At 45.4% G+C, this 25,775-nt stretch overlaps 1 protein-coding gene across 1 annotated transcript; it reads left to right on the top strand.

Moving 5' to 3' along the window:
* The first annotated feature begins 330 nt into the window (after positions 1 to 330).
* On the top strand, positions 331 to 25,668 carry Syce3 (synaptonemal complex central element protein 3). Its single transcript, XM_032890909.1, has 3 exons — positions 331 to 408; positions 18,090 to 18,198; positions 25,399 to 25,668. Exons 2-3 carry the CDS (start codon positions 18,090 to 18,092, stop codon positions 25,554 to 25,556), a joined length of 267 nt encoding a protein of 88 aa, XP_032746800.1. The 5' UTR covers positions 331 to 408; the 3' UTR covers positions 25,557 to 25,668.
* Positions 25,669 to 25,775: the final 107 nt, after the last annotated feature.

Genomic DNA, 25,775 nt, shown 5'->3' with positions numbered 1-25,775 from the left:
TGCTACCCTGAACACCAGGGACACAGTAGTTAGACAGGGCCCTGCCCACGTGACTGTACACGAGGCGCGTAAGAAAGGAACACAATTGTCAAGCACTGGGGACTGTGGGGGGGTTGGGAAGAACACAGGCAGGAGGCAGCTTGGGGCTTCCTCATCTCTACTCTGCCCTCACTCAACCTCCGGCCACCAAAACCCAGGATAAGACCAGGTTAAGGCCAAGTCGAAGACCACAGAACAGGCCCCGCCCACTGGAAAGTCCCGTCCTTAGAAGAACCAATGAGGGCAAGAGGCCAGTTCCAGTGGGCGGGACTAGCAACGGACAGGGGCGGGGCGTCGTTGCCAGGAGTCCCTCCTTCCTCTCCCGCCGCGTGGGCTGTGGAGCTGACCAGAGCGCGGGCCCAGCCAGAGGTGAGCGAGGCCGGCGCGCCCTGGGATCCGACTGTCTCGGCATGCCCGGACCTTAGGGCTTCTTGGAGTCCGGTGCGGTTCCCCACGGTACTTACCGCCCCACAGGAAAATCCTCAACCCTATAACTCACCACTTGCTTACGTCCCTCACGTCTCACCTGCCTCTTTTAACACCCCACCTTTCACCTTGGTTCGTTCCTACACCCTCAAAACCTGACATTTTCCTTCATGTTCTTATCCCACAGCCTAATATTCCATCCTTCAGTCTCCTCCTCCCACACTCCAGGTACCTCCCCTCAGTCTCTTCTTACCACAGCAAAAGTAGCAAAAGTAGGGATTTCCTCACCTACACCCTTGTTCCCCTCCCCTCAGCCTCTTCAACCCATACTGAAAATGCCTCTCCTCATCTCCCATATCTTTATCTTCTCAGCTTCCTCACCCCATACCCCTGATGCTACCCTTATCTCACCCCACATCCTTACCTCCCCACCTCAGCTTTTTCAGCCTAGACCCCCAGATGCTTCTTCTTATCTCAACCCACATTCTTTTGTTTTATGTTTTGTTTTGTTTTGGCAGGGGGTAGGGAGTCGGGAGTGGGGAACTTTCAAGACGGGGATTTCTTGGTGTAGCCCTGGCTGGCCTGGAACTAGCTCTGTAGACCAGGCTGGCTTCAAAGTCACAGAGATCTGCCTGCCTCTGCCTCCTGAGTGCTAGGATTAAAGGCCTACACCATCACACCAAGGCTTCAACCCAAATTCTTACTCTCTCTCCTCTACTTCCTCACCCCTCAGTCCAGATGTCTCTCCTTGTCTCTTCACTCCACATTCTATTATCCTCCCCCTTAGAATCTTCAGCCCACACCCTTATCTCTCTTCCCTTATCTCCTATACCGTTGCCTCCTTTCACCTTCCTCAACTCATACCCTAGAAGCCTCCCTTCAACTCCTCACTCCACACTTTATCTCCCTTCTATCAGCTTCTTCAACTCATATCCTTACCCCCTTCCCTCAATCTCCTTGTTCCTCTAGGACTCTGGTCAAGTCTTCAAATTCTAAAGGTCTCTTCTTTCAGTCTCCTTACCCTATATCCAAAAGAAAAAAAAGTGCCCTTTAGTTTCTCATTTACATCCAAAGCCCCCACTCCTCAGCACAAACATCTCCTTCAGCTTCTTCTCCTCACTGTTGTGTGGTTTGAATAAGAATGCTCCCATAGGCTCATGTATTTGAATGCTTGTCATGAGGGAGTAGAACTCTTTGAAAGGATTAGAAAAGGATTAGGAAGTATGGCCTTGATGGAGTAGCTGTGGCCTTGTTGGAGGAATTGTGTCACTCGGGGTGAGCTTTGAGGTTTCAAAAGCCCTTATCAGGCTTACAGGCCCTCTCTGTCTATGGATCAGGACATAGCTCTCTGCTACTGCTCCAGATCCCGCTTGCATGCTGCCATGCTTCCTACCGTGATGATAATGGACTACACCTCTGGAACTGTAAGCAAGCCATCCAATAAAATGCATTCTTTGATAAAAGTTGCCTGAGTCATGGTATCCTCACAGCAATACAACAGTGATTAAGAAAGAACTTGGTGGGGTTGGGGATTTAGCTCAGTGGTAGAGCGCTTGCCTAGCAAGCGCAAGGCCCTGGGTTCGGTCCCCAGCTCTGAAAAAAAAAAAGAAAAAATAAATAAATAAATAAAAGAAAGAACTTGGTTCCAGAGAGTGTGTATTGCTGTGACAGCCCTGACCATATGGCTTGTTGGGGGAATATAGACTTTAGGACTTTGGATTTGGAAAGCAGTTGAAGGCTTTACATGGGTCTTAATGGGCCATACTAGTAGGCACATAAAAGACGACGGTGCTGAGACAATGTAAATTCTGACAGCTCAGCTCATGAAGTTTCAGAGGTGAAGAATATTTGTAAGTGGCCTGGAGACAATTCTTGTGATAATTTGGCAAAGAATGTGACTACTTTTTGCTCTTCTTCTCAAAAAAAAAAAATCTGCCTGAGATTAAATTTAAGCTTTTTTTTTTTTTTTTTTTTGACTAATGGCATTGGCATAGGAGGTTTCAAGACAGTCTAATATTGATTGTTCCACATGGCTATCTGTGACTGTTCTTACACAGTATCTACAGTGAAAAGGAGCAAGTAGAGCAAGAAAAACATATAAAATGTGCAGTGCGAGGAGGAAAGTAACCCCAGGGAATGTTTTATGGGAGCCAAGTTCAGTAAGAGAGGGGAGGGGGAAGGGAGGGGAAGGCGGAGGGACAGGAGGGAGAAAGTGGAGAGGGAGGGGGGAGAGAGGGAGAAGAGAGAGAGACAGGGAGAGAGAGAGAGAGAGAGAGAGAGAGAGAGAGAGAGAGAGAGAGAAGCAGAGTTTGAAGTTTGCCCTTCGGTCTTGCTTTGGTTCAGTATTTCCTTGCTGTGCTCCCTTTTCTACATTTTGGAATGTTGATGTATATCTGTGCTATAATATGTTGGGAGTATGTGATCTGCTTTTTGATTTTTATTTCACATGGGGCGTACGGTTAAGAAAAATGCCACGAGTTTCAGAAGAGACTTTGAAAGCCTGCGCTAGACTACGGACAGGACTGTTGAAGTTGGAGTGAATGCATTTTTTGCTTTATGCCGTGACTATGAGCCAGTGTGGGCCAGGGAATGGAGTGTGGTGGTGGGAAGAAGAATGGCCCTCATAGGTTCACATGTTTGAATGCTTGGTCACAAGGGAGTGGAACTCCGAAAGGATGAGAGGGATTAGGAGGTGTGGCCTTGCTGGACTAGGTGTCCCATGGTCAGAGGAAGTGTGTCACTGAGGGCGGGCCTTGCAAAAGCCCGTGCTAGGCCTAGGTGCTCTGTGCCTGTAGAAGAGTTCGTAGCTTTCAGTTCCAGCTCCAGCACCTGCCTGTATGCTGCTGTTCTCCCTGCCATGGTGATACTGGACTAAGTCTTCTGAAAGTGCAAGCAACAACCCCCCGCCCCCCGCAGTTACATGCTTCCTTTATGAGCTGCCTCTGTCATGGTGTCTCTTCACAGCAATGGAACAATGACTAAAACAATACTCAAGTCCCCTCGCCTCACACCCACAGCCTACTCCTGCTCTCCTCACCTTCCTACCCTACAGGGTCATAGGACCCTTCCCTCCATCTTTTCTCCCCCAAACTCCAATTAGACCATACAGTTCCTAAATTTCTAATATATTCCTTTATATTTCTAATAAGCCTTAAAGCATTAGAGCTGGGCAGATATCAACCCTTTATGCTATTTTTGTCTACTTTCCTGTCAGTAACACTGAGATATGACATGCCGTGTTCCACCTGGGCTGCTCCTGCCCTGACAGGCCAGCCCTCATGGCCATGTGCTCATGATCCACCTACCCTATGATGACTTCTTCCTTCCTCCCTCCTCTCTCTCCTCATCATGGTCCTTGCCTGAGACCCCAAGCCCCAGAACCTTACCTCTGCCCCTTCTCTGCTGCCCAGCCCAGGTTATAGGCATCCTTATTAACCAATCAGGAATAATTTGGGGGACAAGATTTACACAACAGAAGCTGTTGTATGCGAGAATTCACTTGTCTTGGGGCAACCAAATCTTGGGATACAGTGTTTAGCATTTGAATACATAGCAGAACCAGACCAACCCCAACACACCTTCCCTCAAGTTCTTCACACCCTAAATCCCCTGACTTCAGTCTCCTCATCCCTAATATTCCAGATGCCTCCTCTTACTCTCCCTACCTCATACCCTAAGACCTCTTCCTGCAGTCTCTTAACTTCCTGCAGGGACCTTAAACTCCCTGCCATCATTCTCTTCTCTGCACACCCTAAGCTCCTTTTCCTCAAAATTCTTACATTACATCCCAAGACTCCTACCCTTAGTCTTTCCCTCCAAACAGAAGAAGCAGGAGGGTTCTTCTCACCCCACATCCTAAGTCCTCCCCTTCAGTCTCTACTTCCCACATCACAGACATTTCCCCTCAGTCTCCTCATCCCCAAACCCTGCTCCCTGCTGCATTCTCCAAACACTACACATCCCAAATCCTGAAGTCTACATGCCCTAGACTAATGCCATATGCCCTGGGTCTAACTCACCAATCTCAATACATGAATTCTAACCCTGAGATATTCTTCACCCACCTCAGCGCTCAGATTCTCTCCCTGGATCTACTTCCTGACTTCATCAATTTCTAGAATCCAAAGTCATGTGGCCACAGCTCCTATTTTTCTACCTGCCTCATGCTCTGTGCCTCAGTTTGTCTGATCCTCTGTTTATAGCAATATGTTTTGTTGCCTCATCCCCCCCCCATTATCTTGCCTGCCCCTTAAACATTTTCTACTTGTCCTTCAGTGTCCTTTATCTTGTTCATCCTCCACACCTATGTTTTATACCCAGATGTGTTACATACACGTCATCCATCTTCTCAGTACCATGTTAGGTACTGAGGAGCCTTCAGTCTTTGCTGAACTACCATTGCTTCTCTGTTGTACACCTAAACACCTGGAGGGAGGCAGTGAAACACCTAAACCAAAAGCAGGTTGAAGAGGAGAGAGAACTCAAGCAAGGCAGGAACCTGGAGGCAGGAGCTAATGCAGAGGTTGTGGAGGAGTGGCCCGTAGTGGTTTGCTCCCCTGAATTGCACAGCCTGCTTTCTTACAGAACCCAGGACCACCAGATGAGGGGTGGTCTCACCTATAATGGGATGGGTCCTTCCTGATCAATCACTAATTAAGAAAATGCCCTGCAGGCCTTCCAATAGACCAGTCTTACATTTTCTCAATTAAGGTTCCCTGCTCTCCCTCTAGCTGTGTCAGGTTGACATAAAACTAGCCAGCACATCTGTCCAGGTGCTAGTGACCTCCAGATTGTTAAATGTGATGATCACTTTTTATTTATTATTCTACTTAGAATATTTCCCTTCCTCGGCTTCAAAGACATTAATCTAACCTGGTTCTGTTCCTTTCTCCCTGACAGCTTCTTTTCCCTTTCCTTTGCTAGTTCATCTTCCCAATCAGACCTCTTATCAATTTTCCTTCATTTCCTAGGATGCTTCAACTAGTCGTGTGATTTTGAAAGTCATCTATACTCCAAAAACTCCTAAAAGGAGTGTGCAAACACATTTTTTCACTATACTGTTCACAGTATTTATGACATATTCACAATCTAGCTACTTTTTACTACTTCCATTTCTAACCAAGAGTCTGTTCCAAGCTCTCTCATCCTTTATCTGAGTGGGATTTTGAATCAACTCATCTTCTTTGGTCTATCCTTAATGGTGTGGCTACCATGATTCTTTTAAATTATCGTTGAAGGTGTGTTACACCTCTTCAATCCTCCAAAGAAAAGCCAAAATTCTACAGAAATACCCCCCCCATCTCTTAATGTCCCTCTCTCCACTTCTCTTCAGCTTTGCTAACTTTATTTTGCTTACCCACACCCAACACACTTGGCCTCAGGACTTTTCTTTGTTGCGTTCCTATACACTGAACTCTTCCCACAAGATATTCATAGAACTCTTGGGCTCAAGTACTTACTTCCTTCTAGTCTACTTCATCTTTCAACCAATCAGAGGACACTTTCCGGCCCACGCTAAATGGAGTGGTTCCTCCTACTTCATGAACCTCCGAAACTACTCCATTTTCTCCTTAGCACTTTTATCATCACCTGATATTTATATATGTGTGTTGCTGGCTGCCTCCTCTGACTGAAATGAAAACTCCACAGGGACCGAGACTGCTACGTTTTGTTCACTGATGTCCAAGCACCTAAAGTGCATAGTATCCAATAAATATTTGTTGACTACCCAAATTAGTCAGCTACACGGTCCTCTGTTCTTACTGGCTTTAATATTATACTCCTTGGCTCCCTACATTTCTGACTGCTTATCAGTCTTATGTCATTGTTTCCTTCTGCTTTTTAAGATGTTTTGGTTGTTGTTTTGAGAGCAGAGTGCAAAGAAATCAGAGGTAAAAGATTAAGAATGGGAAAATAGGACTCCTGCCTTTTACTTAGAGTTGGGGTCCAGGCTAGCCTCAAACTGATGATCCCCGTGTCTCAATTTTCTGAACAGCTAGGATGACACGCATCCTGCCACACCCAGCTTCTGCTCATTTTCTCTTCTTTCTAACTCATTGTGAATGATATCTCGCACTACATTTTGGGAAGAAATTGTACAGTGAAGAGAATCATAGTATTTAATAGCACTTACCTTGGGTTTTTATTGATGTGATAAAACACCATGACCAAAGGCAACTTGGAGAGGAAAAGAATTATTTCAGCTTACAGTTCCATTTCACAGTCCATCACTGAGGGAAGGCAAGGCAGGAACAAAGCAGGAACCTGGAGTCAGGAACCAAAAAGACCATGGAGGAATGCTGCTTACTGACTTGCTCCTCACAGCTTGTTCAGCCAGCTTTCTCTGAGAACTCATGACCACTCACCCTGGGTTGGCACCACCCACAGTGGGCTAGGCCCTCTCACATCAGTCATTAATCAAGAAAATGCCCAACAGACTTGCCTATAGGCCAGTCTTATGAAGGCATTTTCTCAATTCAGAGTCCCTCTTCCCAAACGACCCTAATTTGTGTCAAGTTGACATAAACCAAATACAACACTGTAGGGAGGACAAAATCTATGCTTGTTTAGACACTAATTATTCAAAGCTCTTTCTCACCTAATTTTAGTTCAGTATTTTTCATCTCTCTCTCCAGTCTAGAGTTTCACATGTTACCACTTTTCTACAGGTATAAGGACAACTACTTAGAAAGTAGTTGAAAACTACACTGGTTTAGGAAAGTGACAGCAGGGGCTGGAGAGATGGCTCAGTGGTTAAGAGCACCCGACTGCTCTTCCAGAGGTCATGAGTTCAATTCCCAGCAACCACATGGTGGCTCACAACCATCTGTAAAGAGATCCGATGCCCTCTTCTGGTGTATCTGAAGACAGCTACAGTATATATAATAAATAAATAAATCCTAAAAAAAAAAAAAAAGGAAAGTGACAGCAGTAGGTGCTCCTCTTGTTCCCATGACCTCGCCATCCACAGGCAGTGACTGGTTTTACGGTGCCAAGCATGAATCCCCTCCTCTTAAGAGGGTCTGTCCAATCAGGTGGCTGTTGGTTACCCACAAGCATCACCATTGCATCTTTTGGAATTCCCCGTTGTGCCTGTCATTATTGTGGTTCCTAGGCATTACAGCTGGATAGGACTACTGATCACGTTTTTCCTCGGCAGCTTGCAGGGCTCCTTCCAGTACTATGAGAGCTATTCCTCAGGGATGAGTCTTCCAGGTCACATCCAAATTGGCTCTTCCAATTCCAGTGTCCAAAGAGTGTGGTATCATCAGCAAAAGGGACTTACCTTCTTTTTCCATAAGGTACTAAGGGCACTGGCTGTAGCGTAAGTTTTAGGGGTGTCTTTTGAATTGCCCTGACCAAAAACGGAAAGGAAGTTACCTATACCTACCTAGCAAAGGGCTTTCTGATAGATGATAGTCTATGGATTTTGGGGTGGGAGGAGTACTGTCACTCTGGTTGGTGTAACTTCAACTAAACTCTGTGTGTGTGTGTGTGTGTACCCATATATACATAAAACATATAATGTAATTTTAAGTAACATAATTCCCTATGGCATTTTAAATATCCTTAGTGTTATTTGCCCCCTTCCTCTGTGTTGCCCTCCCCAACCCCTCCTTAGGTTAGTTTCCCCCACATCTATTTTTTTCCCATTTTCCCCTTCATAGCCATTGTATCCTACTATTCCCCTCTCTTGTCCCCCTACCATATATGCCACCCCCCCTTTTTTTTTTTTTTCTTTTTTTTTTTTTTTCCCGGGGCTGGGGACCGAACCCAGGACCTTGCGCTTCCTAGGCAAGCGCTCTACCACTGAGCCAAATCCCCAACCCAACCACCCCCCCTTTTTTGATACAGGGCCTTACTCTGTCGCCTTTGCTGGCCTGTAACTCCCTGTGTAGACCAGGATTGCCTTGAGCTCATACAGATCCACCTGTCTCTGCCTCCTCAGTGCTGGGTTGTCATCATTTAGACTTTCCTGGTATCTGTAGCCATTCAGACTAGACACTTGCTGTGGTGGTTTGAATGAGAGCGACCCCCATAGGCACATATGTTTGAACGCTTGTTACCCAGTTAGTGAAACTGTTTGGGAAGAATTAAGAGGTGTGACCTTGTTGGAGGTGTGGCCTTGTTAGAGGAGGTGTGGCCTTGTTAGAGGAGGTGTGGCCTTGTTAGAGGAGGTGTGGCCTTGTTGGAGGGGGTGTGGCCTTGTTATAGGGGTGTGGCTTTGTGAGAGGAGGTGTGGCCTTGTTGGAGGAAGTGTGTCACTGGAGGTGGGCTGTAAAGTTTCAAAAGTGCTTGCGCTCTCTCTCTCTCTCCTCTCCTCTCCTCTCTCTTCTCTTCTCTTCTCTTCTCTTCTCTTCTCTTTCTCTCTCTCTCTCTCTCTCTCTCTCTCTCTCTCTGCCCGCTGCCTGCCAATCAGGATGTAAAGCTCTCAGCTCCTGCTCTAGTGCCTGTCAGCTTCCCATCAGGAAGGTCATGGACTCTACTGCCCTTGGGAACCATGAGCCCCAAGTAAAATGCCCTCTTTCAGAGAAGCTGCCTTGATCATGGTGTCTCTTCACAGCGACAGAACACTAAGACACGATTATTTAAAAGTTCAGAGCTTGCATCCACAAGCAAGGGAAAAGGTGGTATTTCTCTTTCTGGGTCTGGATCACCTTACTGGATATAACCCACTCACCTGCAAATTTCCTGATTTTATTTCACAGCTTAATAGTATTCTGTTGTGTTTATGGACCACATTTTCATTATACGTTTTTCAGCTGAAGGGCATTTAGGTGTTTCCATATCCTTGATATTGTAAATAGAAAGGCACTGAATGTGTGCAGATGATATCTATGGAGTAGAATGTCAATGGCATATACCCAGCAGTGGTATACCTAGCTATACAGAGGTTTTATTTTTAGCTTTTAAAGAATTCTCCAGATTTCCAGAGTGACTGCAGTTTTAGTTTTATTTGTTTAAGGAAGGATGTCATGTAGCTCATGCTGGCCTCAGACCTGTTACATGGCTGACAATGGGATAATCTTGAATTCTTTCTCCTTTTCCCTCTAACTCCCAAGTGCTGGATTACGGCATGTGTCACCACGGCCAGGCCCTTCAACTCTTAAATGAACAGGTATGCAAGGACGGTGGTACACGCCTGTAATCCTAGTACCTGAAAGAAGAGGAAGAAGGATCAGGAGTTTGAGTATCTTTTATTACGAAGCAAGTCTGAGGCCAGACTGACCTACATGAGACTTTATCTCAAAAACAAGCAAAAAAAGTCAATACATTGACATTTCACTAAAGTTTAAAGATCTTTTTTAAAAAGTTACCTTTACAATTCTCAAATTTTTAGAAAATTGTACACTAGGGAAAAAATGTAAGTGCATTATTCGTGTCCCTCTAATTCTGCCTATATACCTATATACCACTGCCAGCTCTTGATTTTGTTAATAGATTTATTAACAGAGCCAACCACTTAGGGCTGGGTGCTTGACCCTGAAGAGAACGTGTTCTTCTTTCATCATCATTGACTGAATACCTGTCGATATTCACCTAAGAAGATAGCCATGTGACATCTTCCTCCCCTCAGGTTGGCATGTTGACTTCTATGGTATTTGTAGGTCATTTGCAGGCCGTATAACTAAGGTCCTGTGGTCACAATCTCCCTGTCGTGTCCAGGAGAAACAGTCTTGCAGCAGTCATTCCGGTCCTCAGGCTCTTACAGTATTTCCACCTCTCTTCTGTAATATTCCTTGAACTTTAGGCTGAACACCCCACAGTCACTTGGACTATGGGTTTTGACCAGTTGAAACAGCCTCTGTAATAGACTATCTGTAGTAGCCTCCGTCTGCTACAAAAAGGAGCTGCTTCAATGGCGGATGAGAGCTGCTCTTATCTAGAGTGTAAGTCTTAGAGTATTAGAGGACAGTTGGAAACGATTATTTACCAGCATGCTCGCACCAGGTCGTCCTCCAGGGCCTATGACCTCTGCAGCCACAGGCTCTTGGCTAGGTTTACAGTACCAGGCATGAGTTCCTCCCAGTCAAGCAAGCTTTTTAGGTCCAAAGAGATAGCTCTTGGTTACCCCCAGGATATAAATGCCACTGTTACAGCATTGAGAGTATCTTGCCTGCCCAGTAGGTGTGACTTTCAGGCTTTACAGTGGAGTAGATTTGTTGATAATTTTCCCCCTTTGGCAACTTATACATCACCTTTTGACACTATGAGACCTAACACCAGCTTCATTTCTTCACGCCCTGTGACAGACTTGTACGGGAGCATCAGCTATAGGGTGTTGCCTTCATGTTACGGCGAGCAGCAAAGAACAATGGCGATCACCTATATTGATTTGTGTGTCTCCTAGACTTCAGTCTTCATGTTTGAGTGTGTAACTTGGAGTAGCCGCCAGAAAAGCAGAAAGGAACCATTGTGGGGTGGTGGTGGTGAGAATGAGCTCTAGAGAGGAGTGTGGCAGGAGACAGATGCTAGAAAGGGAGCTACATGAAAAGTGGGAAGGGGGATGATACGGAGGGAGAGGAAGGAGGGGTGAATAACGCTAAGAATGTTTGGGAAAGTCACTGGGAAAGAAGCACCTTCCTCATGTCTAGGTCTCACAGTGTCAAAAGATGATGTATGAGTGGCCAAAGGGGAAAAGTACCAACAAATCTACCCCTCTGTAAAGCCTGAGAACCAGCCTACTGGACTGACAGGTTGAACAATGCTACTCCCAGGAGCTACATGCAAGAAAACCCCAGTCCCAGGCAAATGAAACCTCCCTGTGAGTTGTTTATAAAGCATATAAAGTCTAGCAGCAGATTTTAGTAATAACTTTTAAAACGTTTTGGTTCTTCCATGTACAAACTTAAGCTCATATCATTATAATCGCAATATTGTCTATATTTTTAAATGCCTCAATTGTGTTAACACCTGCGTGATTTTTTAATAGGTTCTTTTGTTTGGATGGGTTTTAGTTTTGGTTTGGTGTCTGTGTATGGTTCTTTGGCAGATTTCAATATGTAAAGCAAACTGGCTTAAAGCTCATGATGATCCTCTTGCCTCTGCCTCTCAAGGGCTAAAATTGTGGGCAAATACCACCAAGCCCAGTTCTCTTAATAAATTCTTACAAATATCACATCAGGCTTACAACGAAGCTTGCATTCTCTTAAATGCTCCCAAACTGTTAATAAGCTTTAGTTAAAAATTCTGGTCTGTAATCAAGTATACTTTTTAAAGTAGAATAGTAAGATTGATCTAATACTCTAATGTGCCAAATTCTTTTCTATATCCAAACGCACAGAATCATGAATATTCATAATTATTGCTTTATCCTTGTTAACATTTTCCACTTTAGTATCCTACTTTCTCAGGTTGTAAGTTGCTTGCATACTAACAAACACATCATCCCATACAATTTGGGAATTTCCACTCTTTACTTTTAAGTGCTTCCTTTTCAGTTCAGGAAATTCTTCACACTAGGAGAATAATGGTTTAAATGCAGCAGACTGGGCTGGAGAGATGGCCCGGTGGTTAAGAACACTGACTGTTCTTCCAGAGGTCCCGAGTTCAATCCCAGATGGCTCACAACCATCTGTAATGGGATCCGATGCCCTCTTCTGGTGTGTCTGAAGACAGCTACAGTGTACTTATATAAATAAAATAAATAAATAAATCTTAGAAAGAAAGAGAGAAAGAAAAGAATCTTCCTGCTCAATACCCCCACCTCTCTGATTTACCCACCAATGCACTTTAACCTTGCCTGAGTCATAACTTTCCTTGTTATTTAAACTCTAAAACTTCATGAAACTGCTTCAACATTGGAACATAAGGGTGGTTCTGATTGATTCCTATTCCCCAATTGGCTCTTGATCCACCAATACTGATGCTACTGGCCAATGGGTGTGACTCCCCCCACTCAAAAAAAAAAAAAAAAGAATGCAATGGACTTTGAGAAAATGACTCTGCCCTACTTTTACCTATCTGACACTGTATCCTTAGTCTCTGGGTAATTCCTGCACATCACTTCCCCATCTTGGTGCCAGGCCTCTCCACCTGTACTCTCCCCCTTGGCAATCTGATCTTTGTCTTTCAATAGCATCTCTATGTGGATAGTATTCATATTTCTATCTCTAGCCCGCCCTCCATAACTCAACCCATCTAGCTTCCTACCCAGCATCCCCATTCAGATGCATAGCAAGTACAATAAATTTAGATTGTAAAGGTTAGCTTTAATTGTTGCCAGGGAATACCATCTCAGTGAGAAATATCTGGATAAGGTTGGCCGGTGGGGGGCTGGAGGGATGGCTCAGTGGTTAAGACCACTGACTGCTCTTCCAGAGGTCCTGAGTTCAATTCCCAGCAACCACATGGTGGCTCACAACCATCTGTAATGGGGATCCTGTCCCCTCTTCTGGTGTGTCTGAAGACAGCAACAGTATACTCACATACATGAAGTAAATAAATAAATTCTTAAAAAAAAATAAAAAAAGGTTGGCCTGTGGACAGTCTGTGGGAGATTGCCTTGGCTGTGAAGTACGTGGATGGCATCATCCCCTGGGAGCTGGGCCCTGTCCTCTAGAGGAGTGGAGAACGTCAGCTGCACATTAGTAAGCATGCATGCATTCTTAATCTCTGCTCTTCTCGACTAGGGATGTGACTTAATGCTTCAAGTCTCTGCCTTGACCTCCTCACAGTGATAGACTGTGACCTGGAAGTGTAAGCTGAATAAACCCTTTCCCTTAAGATGGCGTCTGTCAGGGTATTCTATCATAGCAATGGGAAGCAAAGCTAGGACAGAAATTGATATAGAAAGTGGGGCTGTTGCTGTGATAAACCTGACCATGTAACTTTTAGGCCTAATTTCTAAGACATTTACTCTATGTGTGTGGGGGGCGGGGAGGGGGGAGACAGACAGAGACAGAGACAGACAGAGAGAGAGAGAGAAGGGAGAGAGAGACAGAGAGAAGGGAGAGAGAGACAGAGAGACAGACAGACATGTGGAGAACAGAGGACCGTTACAAGAATCGCTTCTCTTCTTACACGATGTGGGTTTCCAGGAATTGAACTCAGGTTTTCACGCTTGGCAGAAAGCACCCTTACCAGCCAAACCACCTCACATTCAAAATTGCTTTTTTTGTGGAAAGGATGTGAAACATTTGATACTTTGGGCTAGAAAAGCTATTGAATGACTGAGTGATGTAAGCAGAGCTTACTGGGCCGTTTTTGTGCTTGGAAGGGGAATGCAGACAGACAGTGGAGAACCAGCTCAGTGGGTTCAGATGCGAACAAGAAGTCTATTAGGAACTAGGCTCGTGAGCACTGGTGTGGATACTCATTCTGTTCATGTCTTGGGGCCTTGCATGAAGTTGGATTTGAAAGTAATGGACTGGTTTATTCAGCAGAGGAAATTTCAAAGCAAGACAGTATTCAGGCTGGTGTTGCAGAAGCAGCTGAAACTGAGAGTGATCAGCACCATTGTGGAGAAGCTTCCTGCTCTGCAGCAGAACAGTAGGAAGGGTTCCTTAGGGTCAACACAGAAGCTATACAGCTATGGTCCAAGGAAGCCAGGGTACACCATAGCTAGCAGCAGAACTGGGCAGTGTGGTAAGCATGGTTCCACGTGGTACTGGTTTGGGAACCATGCTAGACACCAAGATTCAGATTGGGAAGAATAGCTGAAGCCAGGCACCATGCGTAAGGGTCAGAGACCCTGTGGAAAGGCCTTAAAAGGCCACTGAGTGACGCTGTGAAGGTGAGGGCTCGGTGAAGGCATTGGAGTGCTGAGACACTGGAGATGCTAGGACAGATTTCTGTAGCCACCCACAGAGCAGAATTTTTCTCTTTCATTTTGTATTTCTTTTGGTTCTTGCAAGAGAACCATAAAGATTTTAACTTTATCATCTTGCTGGTCCTTAGTCATGGATTTCCTTCATCATATAGCATAGATTTTTAAGGAATAGCCATGATTTCTTTGTTCAGCTAATTGGGTACAACTCACGATTGGATAAGAAGAGTCATCAGAGCTACACTGAAACTCTTCAAACTATAGTAAAATCATTATCTTTTGAGTATTCATAATGCTGTACCTTGAACCCAGGGCCCTCACTGAGCTACATGAAGACTGTGTTTCATCCTGAAAGAAACAAAAAGCTCTTGAGTTTCAGTGGTACCATATTTTCACATCATTAAAAAAAATAAGTCAGAGGGGTTGGGGATTTAGCTCAGTGGTAGAGCACTTGCCTAGCAAGCGCAAGGCCCTGGGTTCGGTCCCCAGCTCCGGAAAAAAAAAAAAAAAGAAAAGTAGAAAAAAAAATAAGTCATCATGTAAAATGGGCAGGACAAGACAAAGTACAGGAGGAGGGTCTTTTACAGACTACAGAAATAGCCCAGGAGAAAGGTGAGGGTCTGCACTTCTGTTCAGATGCCGTGCCCTCAGGTTAATCTTCCTCTCCTTCAGGTGTACTCATTCAGCTGCCTCCTGAAGGCTCGGTTAGAGGCCTACCTGATAGAACAAGGCTCGTGGTTTGCCCTCTAATCAGCTCCTTCCCCCAGGCTTCCCCGTGTCCTGCATCACCCTCTGTCATTCGTTCCTGCAAACCTAGACTCATCCAATCCTCCTGGTTCTGCTAGAGGATTCTCATCCTGTGGATGTATGCTGGGCTCTTCTACTGCGTATCAATCATTACCACGCCATGATGAGCTCCACAGGGCAAAGTTTAGTTTGCCAGTAGCTCCCAAGCCCTGGACTTTCTTGAACCATGAATGTTCTACAAGCAGATAAGATTGGTGGCTTTCAGTGACTTACTGTGTTATATAAGAGGGCAGGCTTCCGTGCAACTTCCTAGTCCTGACTGGAATTATTTGATGAACAGTGATGCCATCCATTTGGCTAAAGATTGGGAAGGGGGAAACATTAAAGTTGAGTTTGACATTCCCTAAGGAGAAGGGTGTAGGCAAGTGTCCAAACAGACTGGGGTTTAAAAGCACGACTTGAAGACCAAGTGGTGGCAGTGCACACCTTTAATCCTAGCACTCGGGAGGCAGAGGCAGGTGGATCTCTAAGTTTGAGGCCAGCCTGGTCTACAGAGTGAGTTCCAAGACAGCCAGGGCTACACAAAGAAACTGTCTTAGTCAGGGTTTCTGCTCCTGCACAAACATCAGGACCAAAGAGCAAGTTGAGGAGGAAAGGGTTTATTGAGCTTACACTTCCACATTGCTGTTCATCACCAAAGGAAGTCAGGACTAGAACTCAGGCAGGTCAGGAAGCAGGAGCTGATGCAGAGGCCATGGAGGGATGTTTCTTACTGGCTTGCTTCACCTTAGCATGCTCTCTTATAGAACCCAAGACTACCAGCCCAGGGACAGCACCACCCACAATGGGCTGGGTCCTCCCCCCTTGATCACTAGTTGAGAAAATGCCTTATAGCTGAATCTCATGGAGGCATTTCCTCAAGGGAGGCTCCTTTCTCTGTGATAACTCCAGCTTGTATCAAGTTGACACACAAAAGCAGCTAGTACAGAAATTTTGTCTTAAAAAAAACAAAAACAAAAACTAAAAGCACCATCCAAATCTACAACATAAACAGGATAGTGAAGCAATGGGCATCACCACTGAGTCTGCTTTGTGCCACAAGAAAAGACCAAGGGGCCTTCACTGACGTTTGAATGCCAGTGAAGGAGACGGTCCAAAGAGAGCAGAGAAGGAGCGCTCAGGCAGTCAGAGTTTTTGAGAGTACTAAGTTCAATGCCAACAGGAGGATTTTGACCAGGAGAAAACAGCTGAGTGGTAGGTACTGAAGAGAGGTTAAATATAAGGAAAGAGGCACCGTGAATATGCCATTTGTCACTGGTGAGACCAGTTTCAGTGAGAGGCGAGAAATATCAGATTACCAGCGTGAAGAGGTAGGAACTCCAGGACAGGTCAGTGCATGCAGCCTGACTATAAAACAGGGAGGAACCCTACAATAAAGGTTCAAGGAACATGTTACAGGCCTTTTGTCAGACACTCACACTCAGCCCACTCTCATACGCACCACCCGTTCTTAGAAACCATGTTACTTACAAAAACAGAGCAACAGAGAGGTGAGTTCCCCAATGAGAAATAGCACCACATTCCAGAAGTGACACATTTACAGATCCCCAAAGACCATACGCCCTGGCCCAGACCCCAGATCTGCCTCCTGCTTGTCGGGGGCCTTCTGTTCTACCCCCAGAATTTCACCCTTATCCTGATGTGCTGACCTGTACCTGTAACCCCAGCACTTTGGAAGCAGGGGCAGGAGGATCAGGCGTTCAAGTTCAAGGCTAGCCTGGGCTACGTGAGACCAATCTTTCAAAACAAAACTTTCCTTTAACAGTTTAAGGATGGCAGATACTGACCAAAAGTAACTTGGGGAGGAAAGGGCTTATTTTGTTTTACAAATTTCAGTCCATAACCAATGGGAGCCAGAGCAAGAACTCTTGAGCAGAGCTCAAGCAGAACCGGAGAGGCAGAAACTGAAGCAGGGGCCGTAAGGAGTGCTGCTCACTGGCCTGCTTTCCTATATAGCCCAGGCACTCCACCCACCTTGGGCTGGGCGCTTCCATGGAAATTAGCAATTGCAAAATGTCCCACAGGCGGGGCAGCAGAGACGCAGCAGTTAAGAACACTGGCTGCTCTTGCACAGGACAGGAGTTCAGTTTGCACCAGCCACGGTGGCTAGCAACTGTTTAACTGTTTATAATGCTAATTACAGGGGATTCAGTGCCCTCTTCTGGCCTTCACTCATGTGCACATACCCTCCACAGACAGACAGACAGACACATAGACACATGTAGTTTAAAAATAAATCTTTAAGACTGCAACGATAGCTGAGCAGTTAAAAGCACGGGCTGCTCTTCCAGCAGACCTGGAGTCAGTCAATCTCCAGGACCCACAAAGCCCTTACAACTGTCTAACTCCAGTTCCAGGGGATCCGATGCCTTCTTCCGCCCTCCTCAGACACTGTAAACATGAGATGCACAGGTGTACAGACAGACAAAACACCCATACCATCAAAAAATAAAAATAAATGAACCTCTAAAAGTAATATTAAATTAAATAAATAAACCTTTTTAAGGAAAGGAAAGAAGGAACAAAGAAAGACAAAAGAGATTTTCCCACAGGCCAATGCAGTGCAGACAGTTCCTCAGCTGAGGTTCCAGCTTCTCAGATCTGTCAGGTTGACAACTGACAATAACTATGACACATAATAAGGGTCAAAAAAGGAAAAGAGCAGGGGCTGGAGAGATGGCTCAGCGATTAAGAGCACTGGCTGCTCTTCCAGAGTCCAATTCCCAGCAACCACATGGTGGCTCACAACCATCTGTAATGGCCCCGATACCCTCTTCTGGGTGTGTTGGAAGACAGCTACAGTGTACAAATATACATATCTTTAAAAACAGGAAGAAAAAAAGACAGTTCACAGTGCCATAGTCTGTGCAGACCCTTCCACACAGTTTTCGTCTAACCGGCACAGTACCTCTACTCTGGGGTGTAAGCGGTGATGTCTTACTCTGAGAGACAGGGAAACAGTTGTCTGAGGATTGCTCATTGGTGAGCTGTAGAGCGGGAGCTAAAATGTCAGTAAGTCCCATGCAGCTCCTCCTTCTTCCCTGCCTAGATGGCTGATTCCGATCCTGGGGAAAGAAGCTATGATAACATGCTGAAAATGCTGTCCGACCTGAACAAGGACCTGGAAAAGCTGTTGGAAGAGATGGAAAAAATCTCAGGTAGGATGCCTTCCCAGTCAGCGTGCCTCCTCCTTTCCAATGGCTTCACTGGTCCCCAGACATCCGAACCTCTATCAAGTGCTCTCTCTAAGGAGGGTTCTCCTGACATCCTTGCGACTTTTACGGCTTGTAACTATAGCAACACAACAGTTGACAGTTACAGTGATCGAGTTGTTCTGTGCTTTTCTTCCATGGGATGGCACCTAACTTCCACCATTGGACCCAAGTTGTCGCCTTCATGGGGCAGAGTACAGAGGCATGCACATGGCATAGCACCAGACGCTGACTCACATGTGCAGCAAACAGCGAGCAGGGGTCGCTACTGCGCTTGTGAGCAGAAGCTGAACAGTCTTTCTGTGAACTATTTCAGTAGGAAGGTTTGGAATGACCATGGTAAGACTCGTGTACCTGAAAACAGGAAGCACAGTACTGCGGGGTAAAACAGCAACAGGGTGGGTGCATTTCTTCATTCTCGAGAGGGAATGTGGTTTTATTCAACGTGTTTCCATGAAGCAGTAGCAGCAGCAACATAGTTTTATATGTTCTTAATTCAAAATATGTATAATTCCAGAGGCATGCGCGGATCTCTGAGTTCTAGGCCAACCTTGTCTCCAAAGTGAGTTCTCGGACAGCCTGGGCTACACGGAAAAGCCCTGTCTGAAAACAAAACAAAATACTTCTAAAAAAATCATAAGTCTTATAATCCATGAGCCCATATTTTGCTACAGAAAACAGGAGGGGCCACTTTACAGGGCACAGAACATAGATACTTTACTCAAACGAGAGCAAAGCTGGCTGTGAGAGCGTAAGGGTAGCTGAGCCTGACAACCTGAGTTCAGTCCCTGGAGCCCACCCAGTCAGTCAAAGGAGAGAACTGACTCCTATAAGTAGTCAACCTGCGACCTCCACACGTGCACCATGGCCCACGAGCATGTGCACACCAGCACACGTACACAGGCTCCTACGTGCACACAATGCACATAAACTCCTGTAGGCTCACACACATACCCATAAATACAAGATTAATGTTAAAAATGTATACCGAAAAAGCTAAATAACTCCAATCTAGTTGTTTGGCCTTTTATTGAATAGGTCCACTATGTGCCATTTTAAGAATAAACTTGAGCTGAGTGGTGCGGTCACGTGCCTTTAACCTCAGCCCTTGGAAGGCAGAGGCAGGTAGATCTCTGTGAGTTCGAAGGCAACCTGGTCTGCAGAGCAAGTTCAGGATAACCAAGGCTATACAAAGAAACCTTAAAAATTTAAAAATAAAAATAAAGGGCTGGAGAGATGGCTCAGCGGTTAAGGGCATTGACTGCTCTTCCAGAGGTCCTGAGTTCAAATCCCAGCAACCACATGGTGGCTCACAACCATCTGTAATGAAATCTGATGCCCTCTTCTGATGTGTGTGAAGACAGCTACAGTGTACTCATATACATGAAATAAATAAATGTTTTAAAAAAAAACCTTATCTGGAGGGTGGGGGAATATAAATTTGAATAAAAATTATTCCTTTCTTAAAAGTGGGTAAGGGCCAGGGATAGACATTGTGATGGTTTGTATATGCTTGGCCCAGGGAGTGGCACTATTAGGAGGTGTGGACTTGTTGGAGTATGTGTGTCACTGTGGGTGTGAGCTTAAGACCCTCACCCTAGCTGCCTGGAAGCCAGTCTTCCACTAGCAGCCTTCAGATGAAGATGTAGAACTCTCAGCTCCTTCTGTACCGTGCCTGCCTGGATGCTTCTGGACTTGATACTGGACTGAACCTCTGAACCTGTAAGCCAGCCCCAATTAAATGTTGTCTTTCATAAGACTTGCCTTGGTCATGGTGTCTGTTCACAGCAGTAAAACCCTAACTAAGATGGACATTGATGTGACTCTTTGTAATCTTAAAATATAAATTAAGATGAGAAATATGTACATGTTATATTAAAATGGCTAACACTAATAGCTATGTAGTGTTAGGTCTGAGAAAAAAAATTTCCACGACTGTATTTAGAAATGTACAAGGGACTGACCAAACATCTATCTTAGCCTAAGTTGGTGTTTGAGAGAGTAGCCCCTCACTGGCTTTTCAGATCCTTTTTATGGGGAAGGGCTAGGGTTCCTCGAAAACAGCTGTCAAGAGAATGAACAGAAGAGTGGGGGACTCAGGGATCATGGCCACCTGTGGGGTAGAGAAGTGTGAGAATTCATCCCAAGAAAGGGGAGTCACCACGGGTGTTCAGGAGGTTAGCAAGGTGAAGAGGGGGGCATACCTCATGGGGTTACAAGTTCAGCATAAGTTGAAAAACATGGTTTGCAGGATTCTTTGGCTCAGGAAACAGAAACCCATTCTTGTAAAGCATGGAGCGTTAGTAACAAAGTGTAACAGTGTGGTTCCTTAATAATGTGGCTGCTCTCTGGGCTTCATAATAGCTCTGATTGTCCTAGGATTCACTGTGTAGACCAACCAGCCTGACCTCAAATGCCCCATGCCCCTGCCCCTGCCCCTGCCCCTGCCTTGTCTCATAGTTCTGGATTAAAGGGCTATTTAGTATTCTTCTGAGTTATTGAAGTGTTGATAATAACAGTGTATGATTCTTATACACCAAGTTGATGTCTTTTCCCATATGCTCTAAATACATTATCTCTTTTACTTATAACAATTTAAGGGGAATGTATATAATTATTATCACTGTTTATGGATGACACAACTTGGTGGTGGAATGTGGCTACCATGTGTCCAGTGCTCTGGGCTCATTCCCCAGCACTAACTCTACCTCTCCTCACCCCTCCAGAAAAGGAAAGGAAAGAGTAACCTAACTAAGTTTTCAGGAAGAGCTCTCTAGGTCTTTATTGGCAGTTCTGGAGTCAGTGCACCCAAGGAACTGTACACTTTTGCTGATTCTCTCTTCACAGTCATCACAGCTTTCGTGCTCACTGTCTTTTTACAAAACTACCCCAGCAGCTTCCTAGTGTCAGCATCCAAATCTGTATCTGCTCTCTACTGCTGCAGGGCCAGTCCAAGAGGCTGAAACCAAAGCATCGGCTATGGCCCAACTTTGGAAGGTAATAAATCTGGACTTGGTGTAGCTTGCTGGTTCTAGCTGTTTCTCCTAAGATTGTAGTCACAATACCAACCATGGCTTCAGTCTCTGAACGCTTGAGTGGGTTCAGGAAAATCTGCTTCCAAACTCATGTAGCTAGTGACAGAATTTTGTTTCCCTTTCTTTCTCTTCCTTTTTGATGATGATGGTGGTGGTGGTGGTGGTGGTGGTGGTGGTGGTGGTGGTGGTGATGGTGGTGATGGTGATGATGGTGGTGGTGGTGATGGTGGTGATGATGATGGTGATGGTGGTGGTGGTGATGGTGATGATGGTGGTGGTGGTGGTAATGATGATGATGATAGTGGTGCTGGAACCTTGGGAATGACAGGCACATAGTCTCTCCTTGAGCTATGGTCTTAGCAGGTTTTTCTGTGTGGCTTCATAGGGCAGGTCTTAACTTTACCTGCCATTTCTTTGTCACAACACATACTGTTTACTTCCTTCTCAGCATGTTTCACAGCTTCTGGCGACTTGTTTCCTGATGATCTGATGATCTGTCTCCTACTGCAACTTATCACGGACACTTCAGGAGCACAGATGTGTCCACTCTATACCTTGCTATATAGTGCCAGAGATGCCCCAGCAAATGGCAGCACAGAGTGGCAATCAGTAAATAGTAAACGAATGGAAACCTCAAGAGACACTTCTGAAGTGGAATGTAGTAACACACACACACACACACACACACACACACACACACACACACACACACCTGTGTAACTCCAGTGCTTTCAAGGTACAGGCAAGAGGACCAGGAGTTCAGGGTCATCCTCAGCTACATAGCAAGGTTGAGGCCAGCTTGCACTACATAAAACTCTATCTTTACAAAACAAAACAAGACAGACATATCTCCTATTCTATAGATTCTAAAATATTTCCCTTAGATCAGAGGACACGAGAGCTATGCAAACGACAGAGTGCCTGCTGTCTTACTGCTTGTCTCCTCACAGTGCTCTGAGCCGTATGGCTAGCTAACCTTATTAATTATTCTAACTATCCACAGGCGTGAAGGGGCCTCCTTGTATTTAAAATACAGATGTCACCAAAGTCATTTGCAGCTACAAGTACTCTTTTTCTTGACTTTCATTTTAAATACATCTATTTTATGTGTAGGAGTGTTTTGCCTGCCTGCATGTATGACTTGCACATTTTTGCAATGCTCATAGAGGCTAGAAAAGAGGCTCAGATCAGTCCCCTGGAATTGGAGTTATAGACAGTTGTGAATGGTCGTGTGGGGATTAAATCCCTGTCCTCTGGGAAAGCAGCGATGCCCTCAACCACTGAACTATCTCCCCAGAATACTCTTTCTAGAGGAACCTCCTTGGGAAATTTTCTCTTAGGATAGAGTTCTTGCTTCTCTTTGTTGACTTTTTTTTTATTCATGAGGTTTATTCTTCCCATGTTAGGAATCAAACAGAGGTTTCATATATGCTATGAAGGGTGTGGTGTTTGAATGAGATTGGCCCCCATAGACTTGTACATTTGAATACTTGGTTCCCAGTTCATGGAACTGGGAAAGATTAGGAGGTGTGGCCTTGCTGGAGAAGGTGGGTCAGGACTCTCTGTCTTTGCCTGCAACTCATGGTTCAGATATGAGCTCTCAGCTACTTCTCCAGCACTCTGCCTGTCTGCCTGCCTGCCTGCCTGCCTGCCTGCCTGTCTGCCTGCCTGTCTGCCTGCCTGCCTGCTTCCATGTTCCCCGACATGATGGCTATGGCTCACTCTGAAACTGCAAGCAAACCCCAATTAAATGCTTCCTTTTATAAGTTGCCTTGGTCATGATGTCTCCTCACAGCAATGGGAGTGACCATGACAGAGAGCTTGACCACTCAGCTCCAGAACAGAGTAGTTTTAAAGGGTGCGTTCATCCCTGGGCCTTATACAAGGATTTTTCTTTCTCTGCCTTGGCCTAGGAAGCTCGGAGGAGTTAGTATGTAGTGCTGTGGGGTACTATGTGCGATTCGTTCTTTGAGCTTTTTATCCCCTACTGTTATTTTCTTTCTTACCTTAAGTCTTTGCCCTGAGCACCTAAATTATTTACTTTATAATAAAACGTTTCTAATTTTAAACAATTCTTCTCTTCTGGGTGTCTAGTTTCACTGCTCAGTATTCTATCTTCCGCACAATATTGAGTATGGACACAATCCAGCCAGGTCCTTTGACAGTCATGACAAGGGTCACCTTTCGTTTAGTCCCTGATAAAATTCCTTATTTCCATCTGATCTCTCATGGGATGATCTTTACGATCTGTAGGTCTCCAAGCATTCTGTCCAGCATTGCCTATATTCTCTATGAAGACACGGTTTCTCTCCAAATCCCTCTTCTCTTCCTGACCCAGGGTTTCTGTTAGGGCTCCACTTACTCACCGTGTCATGCACTTCTGTCGCACACTATTACCGCTGGCCACCTCTTCCCACCACCAAAGATGCTCCCATACTTTCGGGTGTTCGTTATAGCAACTCTCTCCATCCAGGCACCAATTCTGACTAATCATCTGGGGAGTCTATAATAAATGTCCACAGACAAGGTGGCTTTAAAAATAAGTATTTATTTTGCATGGTCCTAGCATCCAAGACATCCAAGATCAAGGTGCCAGCAGGTTATCTGGTGAGAAATCTCTTCAGTGTTTGTATAGTCGTCCACTTTCTCGTTGTCTCCTCACATGGCCAATTGCAAGTGCTGTGTCTCTTATAAAGACACCAACCCCAGGAGTCGTGAGGACTCCACCCTTATTGCCGTACGTCTGCCAGAGGCCCATCACCTAATACTGTTAACTTGGGACCATACTTGTACATAAATATAGAGCTGCACATACATTCCGTTCATAGCATGTATCTGTTTGGTTCTCACTGGAAGATAGTAGACGGTCTCTATTTTGTGAATGAGGAGACTGAGTTTGCAAATTTGCATCCTTGTTCCAGCTCACAGAGCTAGCAGGTAGGGAGAGGGCAAGCAGCTCTGCTCTGGCTTCCAGATCCATATGTCATCTGCTGTCTGGGGTTTGGAAAGGGTGGTCTGCAGATCCTTTGTGCTAGAATGATTCCCAACCTGCTAGGCCAAATATCAGTGTATAATGAAATGGGCCAGTGTTCTACATTATAGGAAGTGTCCCAAGTGCCACTCCTGATCCAAACACCAGAGACTCCCAGTGCTAGGAGTAGAGACGTACGCACTCTGTTGAGACCATGCATGATCTCATTACCTTTTCTGGTAATTTTTCTCTCCACTACTTCGAGTGTGTGATGAGGTGATGTCGCTTGCATGTATGGACACATGTACGTCTCTCCCTAGTCATTTTCCTATAGCCTCATTGGTTAATTTTCGTGGTGATATAATTTCCCAACATATCCACTGTTTTTTTACCCTCGTAGAGGAATCTTAAGGGCACATGTCTGCTGTGCTATGCTGTCATGCAGAGGGGCAGCCCATGTTCTGCTAAAGTTCTAGAGGGAAGGACCAGAAGTGGACGCTGCAGAATGAGTCACACACACACTTCACTGCGTTTGCACAAGAACCATGTGTTTACTTCGAGGCCTAGTAGATGCTACTCTGGAAAAAGCAGAGACGCTTGTCTGTGTGACGGTGAATGTTCAAGGATTCCTAACAGCGAGGCTGTCAAACCTTTCCAGGAGGAGGACCCCTGTGCCTTACAGGTGTCAGGGACAAGTAGATAGGTGTCCCAGGTCACTGAGCACAGGAAAACATACAATTTGGATCTTGTGGATCTAGAAATGGTCGGCTTACCTGAGCCTGTAAGCTTGGGTAGTGTAAAAATGCTGACTTCTTAGGTGTCACCGGCAACCATTAGCTGTGGACTACATACAGGTAAGAGCACATGTTTTGCTGCGGTTTTCCTCCCATTCCATATCAGATCAGCTTCCAGCTTGTTACTGTTACTGACTCAGATACTGAGAAGTTAAGACTTCTAGAATACTAGCAGGTGTCATTGTTGCTAATGTAGAAAGACGTTTTATAGGGGTTTATAGCACCTTATAAGCTTTCTCTCCTTGGGATACTCAGTGTCCCCAGGGTCTTACCCTAAAGCTGAGCACAGTGGGGCCTCCACAGCGTCAGCACCTGTCACCTAACTGGGCCTGTTTGGTTGTTGTAGTGCAGGCAACCTGGATGGCCTACGATATGGTGGTCATGCGTACCAACCCCACACTAGCAGAGTCCATGCGCCGGCTAGAAGATGCCTTCCTCAACTGCAAAGAAGAGATGGAGAAGAACTGGCAAGAGCTACTCACCGAGACCAAACGCAAGCAGTGAGCCGCCATCTGTCACCAGCCTGTGGGCCGAAGCCAGGGACATGGGTCCAGAAGCCCAGACGTGTAGCCGTGTGCATGGTACTTGTTTCTCAATAAACTTATTTTCAAGCAAACCAACGCCCCCCTCTCTGTCTTGCACAATAGTTGACCCAACTTGACAGCAGATTTCGTAAGCAAAGATGAAAAGCGTGAGGAATGCTTTCAGTGAGCCAAACGCCGG

Source organism: Rattus rattus, chromosome 1 (genome assembly GCF_011064425.1).
Source record: "Rattus rattus isolate New Zealand chromosome 1, Rrattus_CSIRO_v1, whole genome shotgun sequence".
Classification (NCBI taxonomy): domain Eukaryota; kingdom Metazoa; phylum Chordata; class Mammalia; order Rodentia; family Muridae; genus Rattus; species Rattus rattus.
This window is presented reverse-complemented; position numbering and strand designations above follow the sequence as displayed.

What these genes read in the sequence shown, in the direction of transcription:
- Syce3 (XM_032890909.1), top strand. Translation starts at nt 18,090, where the DNA reads ATGGCTGATTCCGATCCTGGGGAAAGAAGCTATGATAACATGCTGAAA. An exon ending in AGAGATGGAAAAAATCTCAG is followed by an intron (nt 18,199 to 25,398) that starts GTAGGATGCCTT and finishes TGGTTGTTGTAG; the next exon opens with TGCAGGCAACCTGGATGGCC.